Source organism: Mirounga leonina, unplaced genomic scaffold (assembly GCF_011800145.1).
Source record: "Mirounga leonina isolate KUSES-001 unplaced genomic scaffold, KU_Mleo_1.0 Mir_151, whole genome shotgun sequence".
In the NCBI taxonomy this organism is placed as follows: Eukaryota; Metazoa; Chordata; class Mammalia; order Carnivora; family Phocidae; genus Mirounga; species Mirounga leonina.
In genome coordinates this window covers 28,128,597-28,146,196 of record NW_023270377.1, presented here as the reverse complement: position 1 = coordinate 28,146,196, position 17,600 = coordinate 28,128,597, and the positions used below count along the sequence as shown (strand labels likewise).

The following is a 17,600-nucleotide window of genomic DNA, read 5'->3' as shown; positions in this document are numbered from 1 at the left end:
ACCTGATTCACTCTCATAAGCTGCTGTAAGCTCAGTCATCAGGTAAGGGAGAAATGGCAGGTGTAGTAACCAGCACTGTATTATGTTATATATGCTTAATTCTGGCTCTTAAAAAAAAAATAACCACATGCTGGAAAAACTTAAGAGAAGTAAGTCATAAGTAAGACTGGAGAGAAAGAAAGGGGAATGGGTTGGAAATGTGTATGAACAGGCCAGCCAAATTCCAACATGTCACATAGGCCCAGTTTCGGGGGACAATGGGTATTGCTAGTCTTTCCCCAGGTCTAAGTACAAGTGACTTCATAAGAGCTTCCCCTGTGGAATGGATAAAAGAATACCATGCCCAATGCCCAGACCTCTCTCTTGCCCTGCTTTCTATCGTTCACCTTCTGTCTTAGATCAGTGATACCATTTAGAAAAAGAGTATTGTGCCACTTTGCACTGCAGTTGAGGAGAGGAAAAATAGTTGAAAATGGAGAAGAAATGAGCATTTGTTAAGTGGATGCTAAATGCCAGACATTGGGCCAGAGAGCCAACATGCCTGCCCTTATGTAAGCATTACTAACTCCATTCCACAGATGATAGAATGAGGCCCAGAGATACTGTCTCAAGGTCTCAGCTCTGACTTACTCCAAAACCTCCATGGTAATTTGACTAACACCAAACACTGTGGCCTGAAGGAGATATAGCATAGTCCAGTCCTCATATAGATAAGAAAACCAAGTCCCAGGAAGAAGACAGACCAGGGAACTGTTCAAATCCATACAGGTCCATTGGTTGCCAGGCCATGACCTTTAGCTTCTGCCCTGGTGTCTCCTATCTCACCAAGCATCAGTATAAGTGTTAAAATTTCAGAGTGTTGAGCAGACTGCCTGGGTTTGGATCCTGGCTCAACCACTTCCAAGTTGTGTGACTTTAGGCGAGCCATTTAATACCTCCAACCTCAATGTCTCCATCTGTAAAATGGGGAAATGCAGAATCTGTATCTCACAGGGTTGGGAGGATTAAATAAAATGCTGCGTATAAGGAATTCAAATGAAATCATCTTCAGGGCATATTTGATATATATTAGATATTATTATAATGCTTATGATAATGACAGGAAGAGTCGTCAAGTGAAAAGAGGGAAGAGGAAAGTGTGTTCCATGAACACTAGTCTTGCAACTCATTTCCTTTGCAACTACGAAAAGACAACTTGCTTAATCTTCCTCTGCTTCAATTTTCTCACCTCTGAATGGGAAATTCTGTAATATCTGCCTGCTCCTTAGTTACAGAAAGAATGTGCTAATGACAAGAGACCATGAGCAAGACACCTGGAGCCCTTCTGAACGAACGCTTACTACAGATGCTTGTTAGACTCTCCCAAGCAAACAGGAAAATCCCCATCATGGAGGAAATGATCTCTTGGTCCATACTAAAAAAAAAAAAAAAAAAACAAGAACCTTGATGTAGAGAGGCAAATGCACAGGTAAGGGCTGCACAATCTTAGAACACAGAAGTGAAGCCAGTGACTCAGTTTGCCGTTTAGCAGCGTGTCGGGTGGCTCACAGGAGAATCAGCCCCACATAGGGCCACCTCGCAGCAGACCCCTTCTCCCACCAGAGGCAGGGCTCTATGAACAGGGTCTATAGTGGCCATCTGAACAAACACTGAAAGCTCAAAAGGTATGGGGTAGGGAGAATCTATTTCCATTCCTTTGTATGCTGACAAAATTTGCCGCCTCTCCAAAAATAAGAGCCAGCACTATGACCGCTCCATTGAATTCCTGCTAACTGAGCTCCGGAAGGTGAGCCTGCGAGCAGGGTCAGGAGCAGACAGGCACTCCCTTGCGCAGCAACTGCTCCACAGCTAATTGCCGTTTTCACAGCTGGGTTGAGCTTTCCAAAAGGCATCCTTCAACCCTCAGCTCTGAGCTCTTCTCATGATGTTCTTTCTTGCCAACCATACCCCCATCAAAGACAGTTTATAGATAAAAGGATGTAGCTACAGTACATACATTTTTGCAAACATCACAGTGTGAAATCGAGGCATGTCTAAGGCTTCTTTGTGAAGATCGCTGCATGCCACGGTCATTACCACAAGAGCTAAGCCTTCTACGGACAAGGAGGCAGCCTCCTTGCCTGAATGTCCTCAATGGCAATTCTTCCACAGTTTATTTTTGCTCCTCTTACGAGAAACATGGGTCCTTTGAAATCCTTTATAAACAGAGTCTACTTCCAAACAGTGAGGTCAGTAAGAAATATGGAGAGCTGCTACCTAATGCCTACCTGGCATCACCCAACAGATGTTCATGCATGCATCCATCCCTTTAAAACCACAGAGGAGGCTGAGGTAAGTGGTAAATCCTGGTCGAGGGCCTGCCGAGAATGAATTATTTGAAGCATGGCATGGCTGCAGTTGAATGCCCAAGACCACAAAGGTACCAGAAACAGATTTTGACCAGGTTAAGCAAACCTCTAGTGGGTCACAGGAATGTGAGCCAAATGGGACTGCATTTGACACTTTAAGGCGAGGGAAAGCAAAACAAGAAGGATGAAACAACACTTGGCCCATCGCTATTAACCACTGAGCTGGAGGAAGTACATCCACCAGCACTGTCCTGCTTTATGCTAAACCTCTGTTACACTTAGACTCCAAGTCACACTAGAAAGCAGGTATTTCCATATAAGCAGCAGGCATCTGCAACGCTGATATATCTGATATTAACTCTCCATAGCTTAATGGCTCAAAGCCTTGGCTGCATATTGGAATCACCTGGAAGCTTTAAGAAACACTGATGCCTGGATTCCACCCAAAGGGATACTGATTTGATTGGTCTGGGGTGCAGCCATGCTTGAAAACCATTGCTGCAGACATAGCCAAATCTTAACTCACCATCATATCATAATCCCTACATATCAACTGAATGCCTACTCTCTATGAACCTGAAGGGTTACATACTAAAATGTATAGATTATCAAAATTATAACCAAAGCATCAACTCTGCTCTACATCAAACAACCTGACTGGAAAAACAAGTCAACAGGAAAAAAAGACAAGAAAAAGGAAGGAAGGAAGAAAGGAAGGAAGGAAGGAAGGAAAGAAGGAGGGAGGGAGGGAGAGAGAGAGAAAAATAAAGAAAGAAGAAAGAAAGAAAGAAAGAAAGAAAGAAAGAAAGAAAGAAAGAAAGAAAGAGAGAGAGAGAGAGAGAGAGAAAGAAAGAAAGAAAGAAAGAAAGAAAGAAAGAAAGAAAGAAAAAAAGAAAGAAAGAAAGAAGAAAGAAAAAGAAAGAAAGAGAGAGAGAAAGAAAGAAAGAAGAAAGAAAGAAAAAGAAAGAAAGAGGAAAGAAAGAGAAGCTCTACTACAAAACAAAACTAAAAAGCATCATGAAAAATTAAAAAGTTCTACACAAGAGTGTAGAAATAGTAGCAATTACTATCAGCCAAGAGAAAGGAAGGGAGTTTCCTGGAAGATGTGACAACCATCTGGAAGTTAAAGGATGGGTAGAATTTGGACAAACGGAATCAGAGAAGAAGATGGAGGAAGAAGGAAAAAGCTGAAGGAAATGACAGAAATAAAGACCAAAGCAGGAAAAACACAGTGATCCAGTTTGGATGGCACTTACTGCACATAAAAGGGGGAAATGTGACAATTACCCAGGCCGAGTGGAACATCCTAGAACATCCTGACTCAGAAGTTTGGCCTCATTCTACGTACAACAGGGAGACATCGAGAGCTTGAAAACATGGTGATGGAGGTAGAAAGTCAGTCCAGGGGCGGGGCCAGGGGCTGCCCTGGGGAATGGCAGAGGGAATAGGAAGGTGAAGGCCACAGTGAAGTAGTATAGGGGCCAAATCAGTGGGATTTGCACCTGATTGGATGCAAGGGAAGAGAGGAGCCAAAGATGCCTAGAGCCTCAAACATAGATCACAAGAAGAAAGGTCATCTCAATAAAAGAAACCAGGCAGCCAAGAAAAGAGGAAAGACGTTGCTGAGTTCAAGCTTTGGGACACAGTCAGCTGAGGTGATCATGGGCCAATCCCAAAAGCCTTTATTGTCAGTCCCATGTTTTCAATCCATCCCCACTTTGGGGGCCCGAAAGTCAGGAAAATATCTGCAGTTGGAGATGTAGGTTACAGCTCTGAGGAAATAAAGAAGTCTCCACTTGGAGAGGAAACTGCAGTTTCTAAGATTGCAGAGATGAAACAGATCAGTGAGATGAGTTCCCACAGAGAATTCTCACCATCGTAGCTCCCCAAGATTGGGTTGAGACGGGCAAAAAATAACCAGGCAAAGGGGTGAAGAGCACCCCACATTTCCCTTCCTTAGGAGGTACACTGTGGACTTAGGCCCACTTCATCCACCAGCCCCAAAAGGACATTTTGAAAAGCACACAGAAGTTGACTTTCTTCCCAACTGCTTATCTCAATATGTAGTATTTTTTTGGTTTAAATTTGTAAAACATTACAACCTCACTGCCCATCCAGTCTGCTCTAGTAATTTTTAAAAACTTCAAAAAATTTTTTCCTGAATTGGCACGATTGCTGTTACCATTTTGCGTGGCCCCTTTGTTGGCAAGGTGTCAGAGAAAAAGCCATTTCACATTGGATATTTTCTACATAAAACCCCAGTGATATTGTCCATCCCAACCCCCTACCATATACATCATGTATCCTCCTTACTCCCACTCCACCTGTTATCACTGAAGTGACAGACCTTTTTAAAATAAAACTAGAGGGGCACCTGGGTGGCTCAGTCGGTTGGGCAACTGCCTTCGGCTCAGGTCATGATCCTGGAGTCCCTGGATCGAGTCCCACATCGGGCTCCCTGCTCGGCAGGGAGCCTGCTTCTCCCTCTGACCCTCCCCCTCTCATGTGCTCTCTGTCTCTCTCATTCTCTCTGTCTCAAATAAATAAATAAAATCTTTAAAAAAAATTAAAAAAAATAAAATAAAATAAAACTAGAGTTGTAATTGGGGTCTTTTGTTTCTTTTTTTTCTTTTCAGGACAGTGTACATTTTCCAGGTTACCACACATTATTATAAAAGTGGGAAATGGATTCAATCATACTCATAAGCCTTTACCAAGATATTCAATAGCTTGGTTTAAGCTCCAGACAATTCCAAGATCCCATGTACTAGTAGTGTTCTAAGTAAAAAAGGGGATTTTCTTGTTCCCTTTAAGGGGAGGGAGGGAAATAGGAGGTAAGAATGAGAAGTGACTCAAAGTATACTCAGACAGTGTAACCAACAGTAAGCAAACTGATGTGGGCATCCAAAAAGGGTCCTGAGTCCTGGAAGGACCATCAGTGTTAACAACAGCTATATGACCTTGGAAGGTTCAATGTCTCATCTGCTTTAACAACCACTTGGACCAACACTAGTGTTTTAGAACTGAAGAAACCAAGATCCTTTTCAGGATTTGAAATTCCGAGATTCTATGTTCTTAGGTTTAGTACAAGGCCTGGGGCCTGACTTTCAATATGACCCTCAGGAAATGTCAATAAACCCATATTCAGAAATAGATATCGCATGTGGCTCTACATTCATTATTCTAATTACTTCTAATCATTTCCGAATGACATGGATGCTGTTTCCTGGCCATTACGGACATGTGTATTCACACTGTATATTCATCTGCCCTAAAAGGGCCACCAGCCCCAACGTGCCATCAGCTAAAAGAGCAACAGGACTTAGTAAATCTCAAGCAAGTTTTATAAACAAGGTTGTGGCCAAGTGGCTAAATACAGACAGGCACAGGTAAGTGTTCAAAAACTCACAGGACTTAAAATTTCTTTTCTTGGCAATTATGTTCTGATTCTGTATCACTTAATTTTGAACGTGCTTCCTCTCCCCTGCTGGAGTCAAGTTTACAGGGCAGAATCTATACCTGCATCACCCATAGAGTATTTTTGCACATAACCACAATTAAGGAATGAAGGATTTACTGTGAAGTACTTGCCGTATTTCAACATAAACAAAGGAAATCTCACAAGGTGTGACCGACGGCCCCCACCAGCCCAATCACGTATGGTACCACTATGAAATCAGAAGTCACTCACGCCTTTAGCAGGCTGACACTAGGTCCATATGCCAAGGCTGCTGCTGACCCTTGGCTGTAGTATCAATCGGTCACACGTGTGGTGGCGAGGGCTGCTAGAAGCCGCTCTAATGGAGGGAGAAATGGACACAATACACTTAGCAGGACACATAGCAAGTTCTCTGTCACACCAAAATGCCAAGCGAGGAAAACAGAAAGGACTCAAGGCAGTAGAAATCATTCTCCACATCAGCAGCTGCAGATAAAGACAATCAAGATCATGACCATTTTTAGGTAAAAGCACGTGCTGGTAGCAGCAACGCTTCATTTACTTTGGGAACTCTTACACTAAATCGAAAAAGGCTGGTTTTCAGGTGGATGCTCTAGGGTGAGCACACAACGGAACGGGGTGGAGGAGTGTCTCTGAGCTTGCCCAGGTTACACGTAACATTACAGATGAGACACTGTAAACTGTTCCATTGACTTTAAGCCATTAGTAGTTGTAGAACTTCCTAATCACTGTATTTGGGAAGATTCAGCAGTTTGGGTTAAAACATTTCTACTTGTTTATGCTAAGTAAGCATTCAGATGATTCAGGAAAACAAAGGGATTTATTTGTAGAGAGACTAACTCTCTGCCCCTCACTCTTCTGGCACCACTCAGGTTAAATTGGGGAGCTGTCCTAAACTTTCAGCAAATCCCAATTCCAACATACATGCTCACTGATACACTGAGTGAACCAGAATCACAGAGACGTTCTCTGCACTGGCCAGTCACAGGGTCCAGCACAGGGGAGGAGAAGAAAAAAAAAAAAAAAAAAAAACCCTGGCGCACTACTACAAACTGCAGAGATAGGGGGCATCAGCTTTTCCATCAACACGAGCCAGTGGGGGCTGGCCAGAGTAAATCGTATCCTTCTTTGCTCAATGGGCATGGAGTGATTCAAGAAGACTGCAATGCCTTCTTGTACTCAAAAAGTTAAAATCAGGAATCCTCTGAAGGGAGAAGAATCTGAAGATTTATAAGAGCAGCTACTAAAAGCCCCATTAGGACCCTCTCTAAACTCTTCCCATTTAAGCAGAGAGGCAAATAGCCCCCACTGGTATTTATATTTAGAATGGGCTGGAAGAGAGGAAGAGCCCACATCGGAGCACTGAAGGTCTCTGACATACCCATAACATAAATCATTTCAGGGTGAGGCTGTCACAGTGCATCTTCTGCTCTGCCCTTTAAATGGATTGGACCCCAACATCACATTCTCCTCAGGGTAGGGAGTGGGGGGGGGGGGAGTTTCATGGAGAACAAAGAAGTCACCACTTCCTTTATCCCCCCACGAAAGACAGATGTAGTAAAAATATCTGCAGAGTAACATTCACTCACTTTAAAATACCGAACTGCAAAAAGATAGACGGAATGATAATGTTTGTGAGCCCCTAAATCTACAAAAAGATGTATCTGTTAAAAAAACATGGAAACGAGTCTATTAAAGAAAGGCTAAGTGTGTGATTGATTGCACTCACATGTGCTCTCATTTGTAAAGCTACATTTATCTAGTGATTGCATCCTTATATAGAAAATCTGAATAACGGGACAGTTCTCTCTTTTTTTTTTTCCATCTACCAAGTCATTGTTTCAAATAAAAAAAAAAAAAGATTTATGGTAACTGAAGAGCACACAAATAACATACAAAAAAAAAAAAAAAAGCCAGCTATTTTATCCTTTCAGTGTGGTTAGCAAGGCTCCTTTGTGTCTACAAATTTCCCTGGGTGGTGCTGTTGCCAAGAAATTCTAATTCATGACAAGGTTTTCTGCAAATTGGGGATAGAGGCAAACCTGCAGATGCAGGGACCCTACAGTTTGCTTTGTCTTTCTGGCTGAGACAGCACCTGGCTGCTCAGGCCTATAGAAGGCAGTGCAAAGGCAAGATCACCAGAAAGAGGAAGAAGCAATGTAGCTCACAGAACAAATCCCATCCCTTGTATCATGAGGCTGTTCTTGGAAGGCAACCATTTTTGTAGGTTGTCCCCTAGAGATGCCTCATATCAAAGGCCTTGTAAAAAGCGTTCCAGGGTGCCTGAAACCAAGATGAAATTGCAGTGTTATGGGGACACTTTAGTTCCTACAGTAGCCAAGTATGCCATTAGTTTAAAACAATGGGGGAATGGGGGAGGAGGGAGGAATGTTTTATGATTTATTTATTTGTTTCCAGTAGCAGTGGAAAATTTTCTCTGAGCAAAAAGGAGGCCTGAAACTGACCCCATCTGCCAATTATGAATCAGCATTAACAACAAGCATAATTCCGTAAGAGTTTTCAAGTAACCATGCCATGCTCCTCAATGGCATGCAGCAAAGCTGCGTGCAAATAAGATTCAGAACTTCATTACTTGACCTGCACTCGTGAAAAGAGCAGACTAGGTATACAAAATCTATCGAAATTCTAAGACTTTGTAGCTTCTTGGAGAAAAATAACCAAGGGTATCATATCAAATTCTTTTTATTTTCCAAGTCAGCAGTGGGTCCAGAAAACTCACAATTTCTACTGGCAACAAAACTCATGAATGTGTTTCCCTTTATCCATCATCAAGTGGCACCCTATAAACTACTCCGGCTTTTGTCCTACGTTTGACTTTTTCCTACTTTTGCTCAGACAGCTCTTGGAAAATTTCCTGCAAGTTTCCGAAGAACTTAAGGCTGGTAGCCTTAAGAGTTGTGCGTCAGCTGAATTCCATAAAATAATAGACCACATAAGCACAGTGTAATTTACAGTTATATGACAGGCAGAGATGATGTTACTTGGGCCAAGTGCTTAAGTATGCAGTCAGAGCCCAGGAATGGAGAGCTGTTAATGTAAGATGTCCATCTGGATTTTAAAATTACATCGGCAATGGTTTTCAGAGTTGGAGCTGTATGTTGCGAAAGACGTCACTGCCTGAAAGCCCAATGTCAAAATGACGACCCCCGTGACAGGAGGACCATCCCAAGCTCACTGACTGTTATGCAGGACAATTACCCCAGGCCATAGTTTAAAATAAAATCCCCAAAGAGTCCATCCTTAATTTTCAAATGCACAGATGTTCTTGGGTTTATCATCCAAGTCACTCTTTCTCTACAAACCAAATCAGATTATTGGAATCTCTGTATTTTGCTCATCTCCTCAAGGCCAGGTACACTGTTCACTTTCAGAGAACATCTAATAATTGCTCCTCATCTGACCTCTAAAATCTGATTACCCCAGAGCATCAGGAAACTTCTTCCTGTCTGGGGGTTCTTTGTAGCAATCTTCTTAAGCCATTTTGAGCAAAGGAGTCTCAAAATTTCACCATCTGATGGTTGACTTGGTCCTGTCAGTTGCATGTAACCATCCCCCCTCCTTACACTCAGAAGCGGGGGGGGGGGGGGGTTCCAGAGAGGGAGGAAGGAAGAGATGGAGGTTCGAGGTTTTGTCATCAGCTTGAACTTAGAGTCTCAGTCACCTTTCAAGAGCGCGGTTGTGACTACAGAGCCCGGAGCAGAAAGCTCCTTGGAGTGATATCTTATTTAGGAGTGCTTCCCCACAACTTATGTTTCAGTGTGACTGTGAGCATGCCTCTCAAATAGCTTGGCAAAGAGTTTTAAGGTAAGAGTAGTTGCCAGTTGGGGAGGGTGAAGGCAAGAAGTAAGGAGGGAGGTGTGGGGAAGTGGGGGGTGAGATTCCTTGGCCTGAAGATAGAAACTAAGCTAGAGGTTCCTTGATGGAGGCAAGTAGAGAGGAGGAGGGGAAAGGAAAAGCACAGGCTTCGGAGGAAACAATAGATCTAATACATCCCTAATTATCAAACCAGTGATGTTTCTTTACAGATCCAGACTCTCTCCTGGATGGTCTAACCAGATCTAGAAAAGCAGGTTTCCTCTGGAGAGGCCTTCCCCAAAAGCAGGCTTTACTACTGTGAAAACTTGAACCAAAACAAAGTTGTGTGATTCATCAGGAGGGAACGCTGTAACAAATAAAGCCAACTTTCTTCCCTCCAACACTGCTTAACAGTTAGTCACAAACAAGGGCTGCCTTGGGCAGGCTGACTAAATCAACAGATTCCCTACCCTAACCTGTCTAGACAGTTGTTAATACGCAACCAGTTTGACACCAGTGGGCTGACAATGTGAAATGAAAGCTATTTCAGAAAATGAAATTCTAGCAACATTTTGGCTTCATTAGCATGTGAAATAAAAGGAGGAAAAGATCTAGTGAGACCCTTCATGAGACAGCCTCATTAGGGATGGGGAAAGGATGCACTGAAGAAATGCCTTGCACTAAGAACGCGTGAACTATGTGTGCACTCAGAGACAAAGTCGAGGGTCTCTGCCAGCATCCTTGGGCAGCAACGGATGGTGGCTACACAGACAGCAGAGGCCAGCACCCGGAGGAAGACTCACCGCCTCTAATCAGGGGAGAAGAGCAACTAGTAACAAAGGTACAGTCAGAGGATCAGCTTTGCCACTCTGCTCCCTATACCCAAAGCCAAACCTCACTCGCTAAAGCAGCAACTGCGACATCCCAGCCTCAAGCTGGCAAATCCCGCTTTGGATCCTGGCAGAAGAAATTCAGCCGTTCATTAGCCTTAACAAGCTGCTGTCACTGAGCGAAGTTACATGAACAGCCACACACCAAGCCTCTCGCAGTCCTCCCCAAGGGCAGGCTGGTTTCTTCAAGACGGACTGTGCGAGTTCACACTTCCGATGTGCAAATCCAGACTGTCTTCTTGGATGTTCCATGGTGCACACTGGAGTATTTTTAAAGAATACCCATACCCCCCTGCCCCCCACCCACCATCTTTCCTGCAGTGTGTCCCTTCAGCAGTTCCTAATCCTTGCTGAGAAAATGACTGTTTCCGCAGCAGATCTAGCACTTTCCACTGACCAGCACTTTCTTTATTCGACTTCATGAAGCCCAGTGAACTTGTCACCAGACCCACTTTGCCCTCAGTGGGACGCCTAGCCAACTTGGCATCAGTGCCCTTCAGCATCAGAGGAGTTTCTTAACTAGTCCTCTAAGACAAAGTCAGAGGCATGGAAGCACACACCACCCTTTGTCAGAGGCTGTGTGCCTTCTAACCAGGGAGGGACCCCAAACAAAAAAGAGAAACAAGGACACACATAGAGGCATTGCGCTGGGGAAATCTACAATGCATGGTCAGCGTTAGATAGATATATCTTCCCTTCCTCCTCCTAGATATCCTTGAGTATCTTTTGTCACTGGGCTCCTCTCCCTTCTGCCCACCTTCTCATCTCAAAATCAAGTTTCTATCTTTTATTGTCACGCGCTAATTACTGGGAAAACACTCCGCTATGCTCCTACCTCCTGACCCCCATCTGACGGTCTTCAGCACCAGCTGAAGGAACTGAACCTGATTTAAGGTACCAAGTAGGTAGAGCTCAGGCATGTAGGGACGCAGTATCCTGTCATCAGTAGCTCATAAAGCCCCAAACCACCTTCCCACCCGGTTCCCCCGAACCCCAGAAGTTACGCAGGTCTGTGCTGGGGACAGTGAGCCCGACAACGTGTGCGCAAGGATGTGTGTTGGTGACTGAAACGCAGGCAGCTCAGACCGGCTGCTCAGCTCAGCACACTAAGGGGTTAGAGGGTGGTTGGAGAGGTAAGCGCAGATGACTGTTTCCGAAAACATTTTAAACAACAAACAGCCAAAAAGGGGGGGGGGGATAAAACAAACAAACAAAAAATTCAACCCCAAGCCCACACCAACGCAGCCCCTGCGTCTCCGCCGCCACCACACGATTTACACAAGTAATTTAAATCATTCACCTGCTGCCAGGTCTCCTCCAGGGATGGCAAAGCTGAGAAGTAGCCGGTGTCGTGGACAAGTTGTAGCTCCTGGAATATACTATAACTAGCCAACACGTCCATGCTGCTGCTGCCGGGCAAAACGGGAGGAGAAACCCTCCCCCGAACACAGTTGGGTCTGTTTGTTTGTCAGTCTGTCTGGCTCACCCCCCAAGAAGGCAGACATCCAGTGGCCCTTTTGTTTTGTTTTGTTTCAGTCAACTAAAAAGGAAAAAAAAAAATCAATGCAGGAGAGAGAAAGAGAGGAGGTGAGAGAGGAGAGAGTGAGTGGGGTGGATGGAGAGAGGCATCCAGCATGTACAAGTGCAGACGGCTGCCAGGAAAAGGGGACTTCTCCACGGGAGTAACAATTCCCTTCCAGGGCTCTAATCACTCCAGCTCGTGGATCAGGAAGGGGGATGCAAACTCACTGACACGAAGCTGCCATCTATTTCTGCAGCGCTGTTCGCTCCTAATGCAATCTTTGCGCTTTATTTTGGGAGGTTGCATTTTTTTTTTTTCTCGCGATCGCTTCTCTCCCCCCCTTCCCTTCCCTCCCCACCCCCCACCCCATCCTTGCTAGTTTGTAGTCTCTCCCCCCCTCCTTTTCTCCTCCTCCTGCTCTTCCTCCTCCCCAAACTCCCCCCTCCGCCCGGCTCTCCGCGCAGCCGTGGGATCTCGGAGGAGGGCGTCCATTAGGCCGCGTGTGACCATGTAAGGTAAACAGGGGGCTCATGAAGTCACTGAGGACCAATGGGGAGCGCGGAGCGGGGTCCGGGGCGGGGCTTGGCTCTGGCGGCGAGCGCGGATTGGCAGACTGCAGATCTCCCTGCTGCCTTACAAGGCGGCGCGAGGCGAGCTATTTTTAGAGGGCTATATAAGGGGGCTGAGGCGGCTGCGCGGCGGCCGGGGAGCGCGAGCGCGAGGGACGGGGAGGGCCGCGGCGACACTCACGCCGGCTCCTGGGACGCTGAGGCGGCCGGGCTTGGGCCGAGCGCCGGCCTCCGACCCTCGCTCCGATGCCTGGTGGAGCCCCGGGCGCCTGGAGCTTGCGTCCCTCGGAGGGGCGGGGTCGCGTGTCGCCGTCCTGGCGGGGACGCGGCCGGTCTGGAGGTGAAAGTCCAGACTGCGGGGTTAGGATGCCTCCTGGAGGAGGAGCGGGGCGGGAGCCCGGCGGAGCCGCCGTCGGGGGTGGGGGAGGAGGCACTGACACTTCCCACTCCGCCTCGCTCCGGGGCCCGGGGGTGGAGAGCCGGGAGGGAGAGGCGGGCAAAGGCGGGCCTCACTTACTAAGAAATAAACCGAGAAAAAAAAAGGCACCAAAAGCCCCTTCACAAAATGCCCACAGGCTGCCAGGGCGCAGGAAGAAGCGCCCGAGGAGGAAGTGGCACACAATGGAACCGAACAAAGGAGAGCGGCGCCGAGAGAGCGACCTGCGCCCGCCCCCCCCCGCCCCGCTCGCGGCGCGCAGTCCCCGCCTCGCCAGCGCCCGGGTGCGCGCCACCACCCGCCGGCCCTGCGCTGGGACCCCGCGCGGGGGGCCGCGCCGGGAGGCAGTCTCCCAGTTAGAGTTGATCGGAAAGGGACGTTTCGCTGGAGTGCGAGTCAGAGAGAACGGAAGGCGCCCGGGTAGACGCAGGGGGCAGGCAGAAGCCGGCAGCTTAATGGGGAGGGAGGGGGGCTCAAACCTGAGGCTCCCCAAGTGGCTGCCGAGCTGCGGTGGTGAGGGGCGGAACCGGATCGGACTCTGGAGCTGGCATATAGAAATACATAGACAGATACTCCTATCTCTTAGATGAAAACCTTGCACAACGCACTTTTTTTTTTTTTTTTTCCTTTTTAGGGTCGACCAGTTGTGTGCTTGACCTTATGTGGTTAGTGTCATTCAAGTTTCCTCAAAATGCTCTGTGAGCTGAGCTTACATTTTTGGAATGACTGCAGAATTCGGTACTTACTCAGATGAGAAACTTAATTCTACCCGTAATGAAAGAAACACATCGACCTTAATCGCCCTTCTCAGCTTTCCCTCCTGAGTATGTGGGATTCCATATCAGAATATTTGCAAAATTCTGCTTTATAGAACGAGCACAGTTCGAAATCAGTACTTGCCAGGGGAAATTAAAAAGGAATTACTGGGTTTGAGGAAAGTCTAGTTTATTTACTTTGTGATGTCTGGAATTCTGATGGTCAGATCTACAGCATCCATTGTAGGAATCTAACTGGCATATTTGCTGGAGTTTATGTGCATGGGATGTGCAAAGATGTTAGTGCATTTAATATTATGTAAGCGCATTTGTGGTGCTAGGGGATAAATGGTATAAAAAGGTTAAACGTCATACATGGGTGGCTCAGTCGTTGAGCGTCTGCCTTCAGCTAAGGTCATGATCCCAGGGTCCTGGGACTGAGCCCCATATCAGGCTCCCTGCTCAAAGGGAAGCCTGCTTCTCCCTCTCCCACTCCCCCTGCTTGTGTTTCCTCTCTCGCTGTGTCTCTCTCTGTCAAATAAATAAAATCTTTAAAAAAAAAAAAAAAAACACAAGGTGATATCATGCTAGCACACATATGTGTTAGCACCAGTATGAGAAGGCCTCTCTTTGAAAGGCCAGATGGGCCTTTCCCAGAAGTAGAAGTAGATGGGCCTTTCTTAGAACCATCATATCCCAATTAATGCATTAACTTGATCCTTATGGTCACTCGTGCTGATGCTTACTCGCCATGTGACTTTGAGCTTACTGGCTCAGACCCTCTAATTATCCATCTCAGAAATATAAAGAGTGGTATCTGCCTTGCCTGGTTGTTATGAAGAATCAAAGTAACATTTGTAACTCACCTAGCATTGTATATGGTCTATTAGGTAGATACTAAACGTTAACCATCATTATCTCCTGGTTTTAGCTAAGTAAACTAAATAATATATCTGAGCTAATCAGACCCATGGGGGGACATACCAGAGTCTTAGAGAAAGAGGAAAGGTAGAAGCCCTTTGCCAATTTGTAATAAGTATTACAAATGTAATGTTCCTATTGTGTGGGGGGGAGAGAGAAGGGGAGGATGGGGAAGAGACCATTGAAAAGCCCTGGTGTAGAAAACAAGTTCTTGAGTGAATAGGAAAGGAAAGAAACTTAAACTGGGAACTCAAGAGGCAGAAGGCAAGGCAAAGCCAAAGCATATAATTTGATGTTTGAACTCAAGTGAACTTAATTTCTGTTTTTTGTGTTACACCATTACCATTTTTGAACAAAATATGACATTCTTGTTAACTTGTAAGTTTGAAGATTTTACAGGTAATAGTTAACTAGTTAAACACTTCCAGTGTGCCAGGCTGTATGGACACATAAACGTTTTTTATACACAATGTCTCGTTTCACCCTCATGACAACCTGAGGTAGGTACTTTTGTTACCTCCAGCTTTATGGATGAGAATACCCAGGCTTAGAAATATTAAGTTGGTCAAGGTCACACAACTAGGATGCAGCTGAGCAGGGGTTCAAATCCAGAAGCATGTGACTTTCAAGACTGTGCTTTGCATGGGGATCTCTGTGTGGGGAAAGCCTTTAAGTTTCTTGTTTTAAGTCAAGATTTGTTTATAAAAATGCTTGGGTGTGGAAAAGGGGGGCTTCCTTTGAGGTTTTTCTCCATGTAAATGTCATTCATCCAACTTAAAGAAGAACTCAACCAAAATCTTACAATATAAATCCTGAAGACCTCATTTTGACATTTTTCAAAGCTTTATAGAATATTTTAGAATTCTTTCTAAGAGATTTATGCAGTGAGGCACTCCTAAAGTCACATTTTCAATATCAGTCATATTTAGCTACTTTTTATAGCCTAAAGACCCTAGGTTCTCATTGCAAAACACATGCAAAGATTCCGAATGTACAAAATAATCAACAAATTAAGATCACAAGGGAAATTTGGCAGTCAGACAAACCAAAAATAAACAGCATGGCTTTAAGTACCACATATTGAATGCCTTCTCTGTACCTGGCATTTTGTACATGTTCTCATCTGGTCTTCAGCACAATCTTGTGACAGAGTGATCATTGCTCCATTTTCACAGATGAAGGTATCAAAGTTCAGAGAGGGCACATAATTTGCCCATTACCGTAAGTCTGTTAAGTGGCAGAAGCAGATTCAAATATAAGTCTGAATCCAAGATGACTCCAAAGTCTGTGTCCTCTGCATATGTTACCTTATAAGACACTAATATTACTTTTAATAATATCACCCTTTGGAAGTTATCCCACAGGAAATACCTAAGAGTAAATAATGCTAACACCTCCTCCCCCGGCAAAACTAAGAAATGGAACTATTTTATGAACAACATAGTAAAAATGTAATATGTAAATAGATACAACCAAGACATCAGATTGTTTCTACTAGAAAAGTCTGATTCATTAGTACAGGAAGTCCTGATTAGCACTGTGTGATTAGCACTGTTAAAGCCTCCTTAAAATAAATCTATTTAAAACAGGGACTAAATTTCAGAGCAATTGGTGAAAAGTGGACTTTATTTGAAAATAAAACTCAATGTTATTAAAATACATTTAGTCTATCTTTTATGGAACAAAATTTATGTTGTAAGTCCAACTGTGTGCTAATTATGGAATGAATAAACAATAAACTAAGAAGATTATTGTTGGCTTATTTTTTTTTTTTAACAAATGTGAAGCACCTTACAACATGCTCTATTTCATATTTGACTTTTACGCCATAATCAAAAAGAGGGTTGTTTGGTAAAAATGTTTGAGGGCTTCATCAGTTTTCCCAGGGGTCTCATTTGTTTTTTTAATTTTCAAAGTATTTTCTTCTCTTCTTCTGAAGCATCAATATAGTCCTCATCCCTGTTGATTTTACTTTCACTTGTTTGTTTAACTCTATAGACCCTCATTTGCCAGTTGCTTTACCAACTTCACTCTCATTGATACCATGAAACCTTACACCTTTTGCAAGATTTGCAGTTTCACTTTGCAATACAACTGAATTTATTTGCATTGGATTATAAATGTTTACCACCATGGGGGGTGGAGGAGGGGAGTCTAATGTTTAAAAGATGTTTGAACGGTAACTAATTTGTAAATGGTCATATCATTAATAAATATTTTCATCTACTTATGACTTTTGCTTCCCTTCACAATCTCACTACAGTGAAAGAAGTGTGAACTTAGGGAGCATGCTTTGATGATATCACAGAAAACAAGCATGTCAGAGAGGTGGAGGTTAGTAAATAAGACTGGGAGACACAATTTGAATCTGGAAGAAAAAGTATGTGGCCATATGTGTCATTCAGTGAATGATGTACATATGTACATATAACCAGAGAGTTGTTTCATGCTTGAAAAAAAAAAAAAAAGGCACCTTCATCAGGCCTCTCATGTCCTGGATAAAATATTCCTCGAGGATAGACATCTCCTTTTGTTTTCATTCTGTACTCACTTTCTGCTCATAATTTGGTTTCCCACTTGTTCTGCCTGCAGGGAAAGAATGTACTGGCTACCACCACAGGAGCCTGGTGCTCATTGTGACAATTTTGGTTGTTTTGTCAATACAAAGACATTTTAGTTATAATTGTATTTTTTGTGAGTACAGTTAGCATGGGTCTGGCTCCCTGGATGTGTTCAATATGGAGACTCTGACATGTTGAGGTTTCTGGACATGATGGAAAGAAAGAAAGAAAAGAAAAGAGAAGAAGGAAGGAAAGAAGGAAGGAAGGGAGGAAGGAAGGAAGGAAGGAAGGAAGGAAGGAAGGAAGGAAGGAAGGAAGGAAG

The 17,600-nt window shown here is 44.4% G+C and overlaps 1 protein-coding gene across 2 annotated transcripts in view; it reads right to left on the bottom strand.

Annotated features, from left to right (window-relative positions):
- KLF7 (Kruppel like factor 7) overlaps nt 1-12,357 on the bottom strand; it is a 91,817-nt gene extending 79,460 nt beyond the window's left edge. The window contains exon 1 of one of the 2 annotated variants that reach the window (XM_035007288.1): nt 11,815-12,357. In XM_035007288.1, coding sequence (XP_034863179.1) covers nt 11,815-11,916 — 102 coding nt within the window. In that variant the 5' untranslated portion in view covers nt 11,917-12,357. The remainder of the gene's footprint in view (nt 1-11,814) is intronic. The other variant, XM_035007287.1, reaches the window with a different exon arrangement.
- Nucleotides 12,358-17,600: the final 5,243 nt, after the last annotated feature.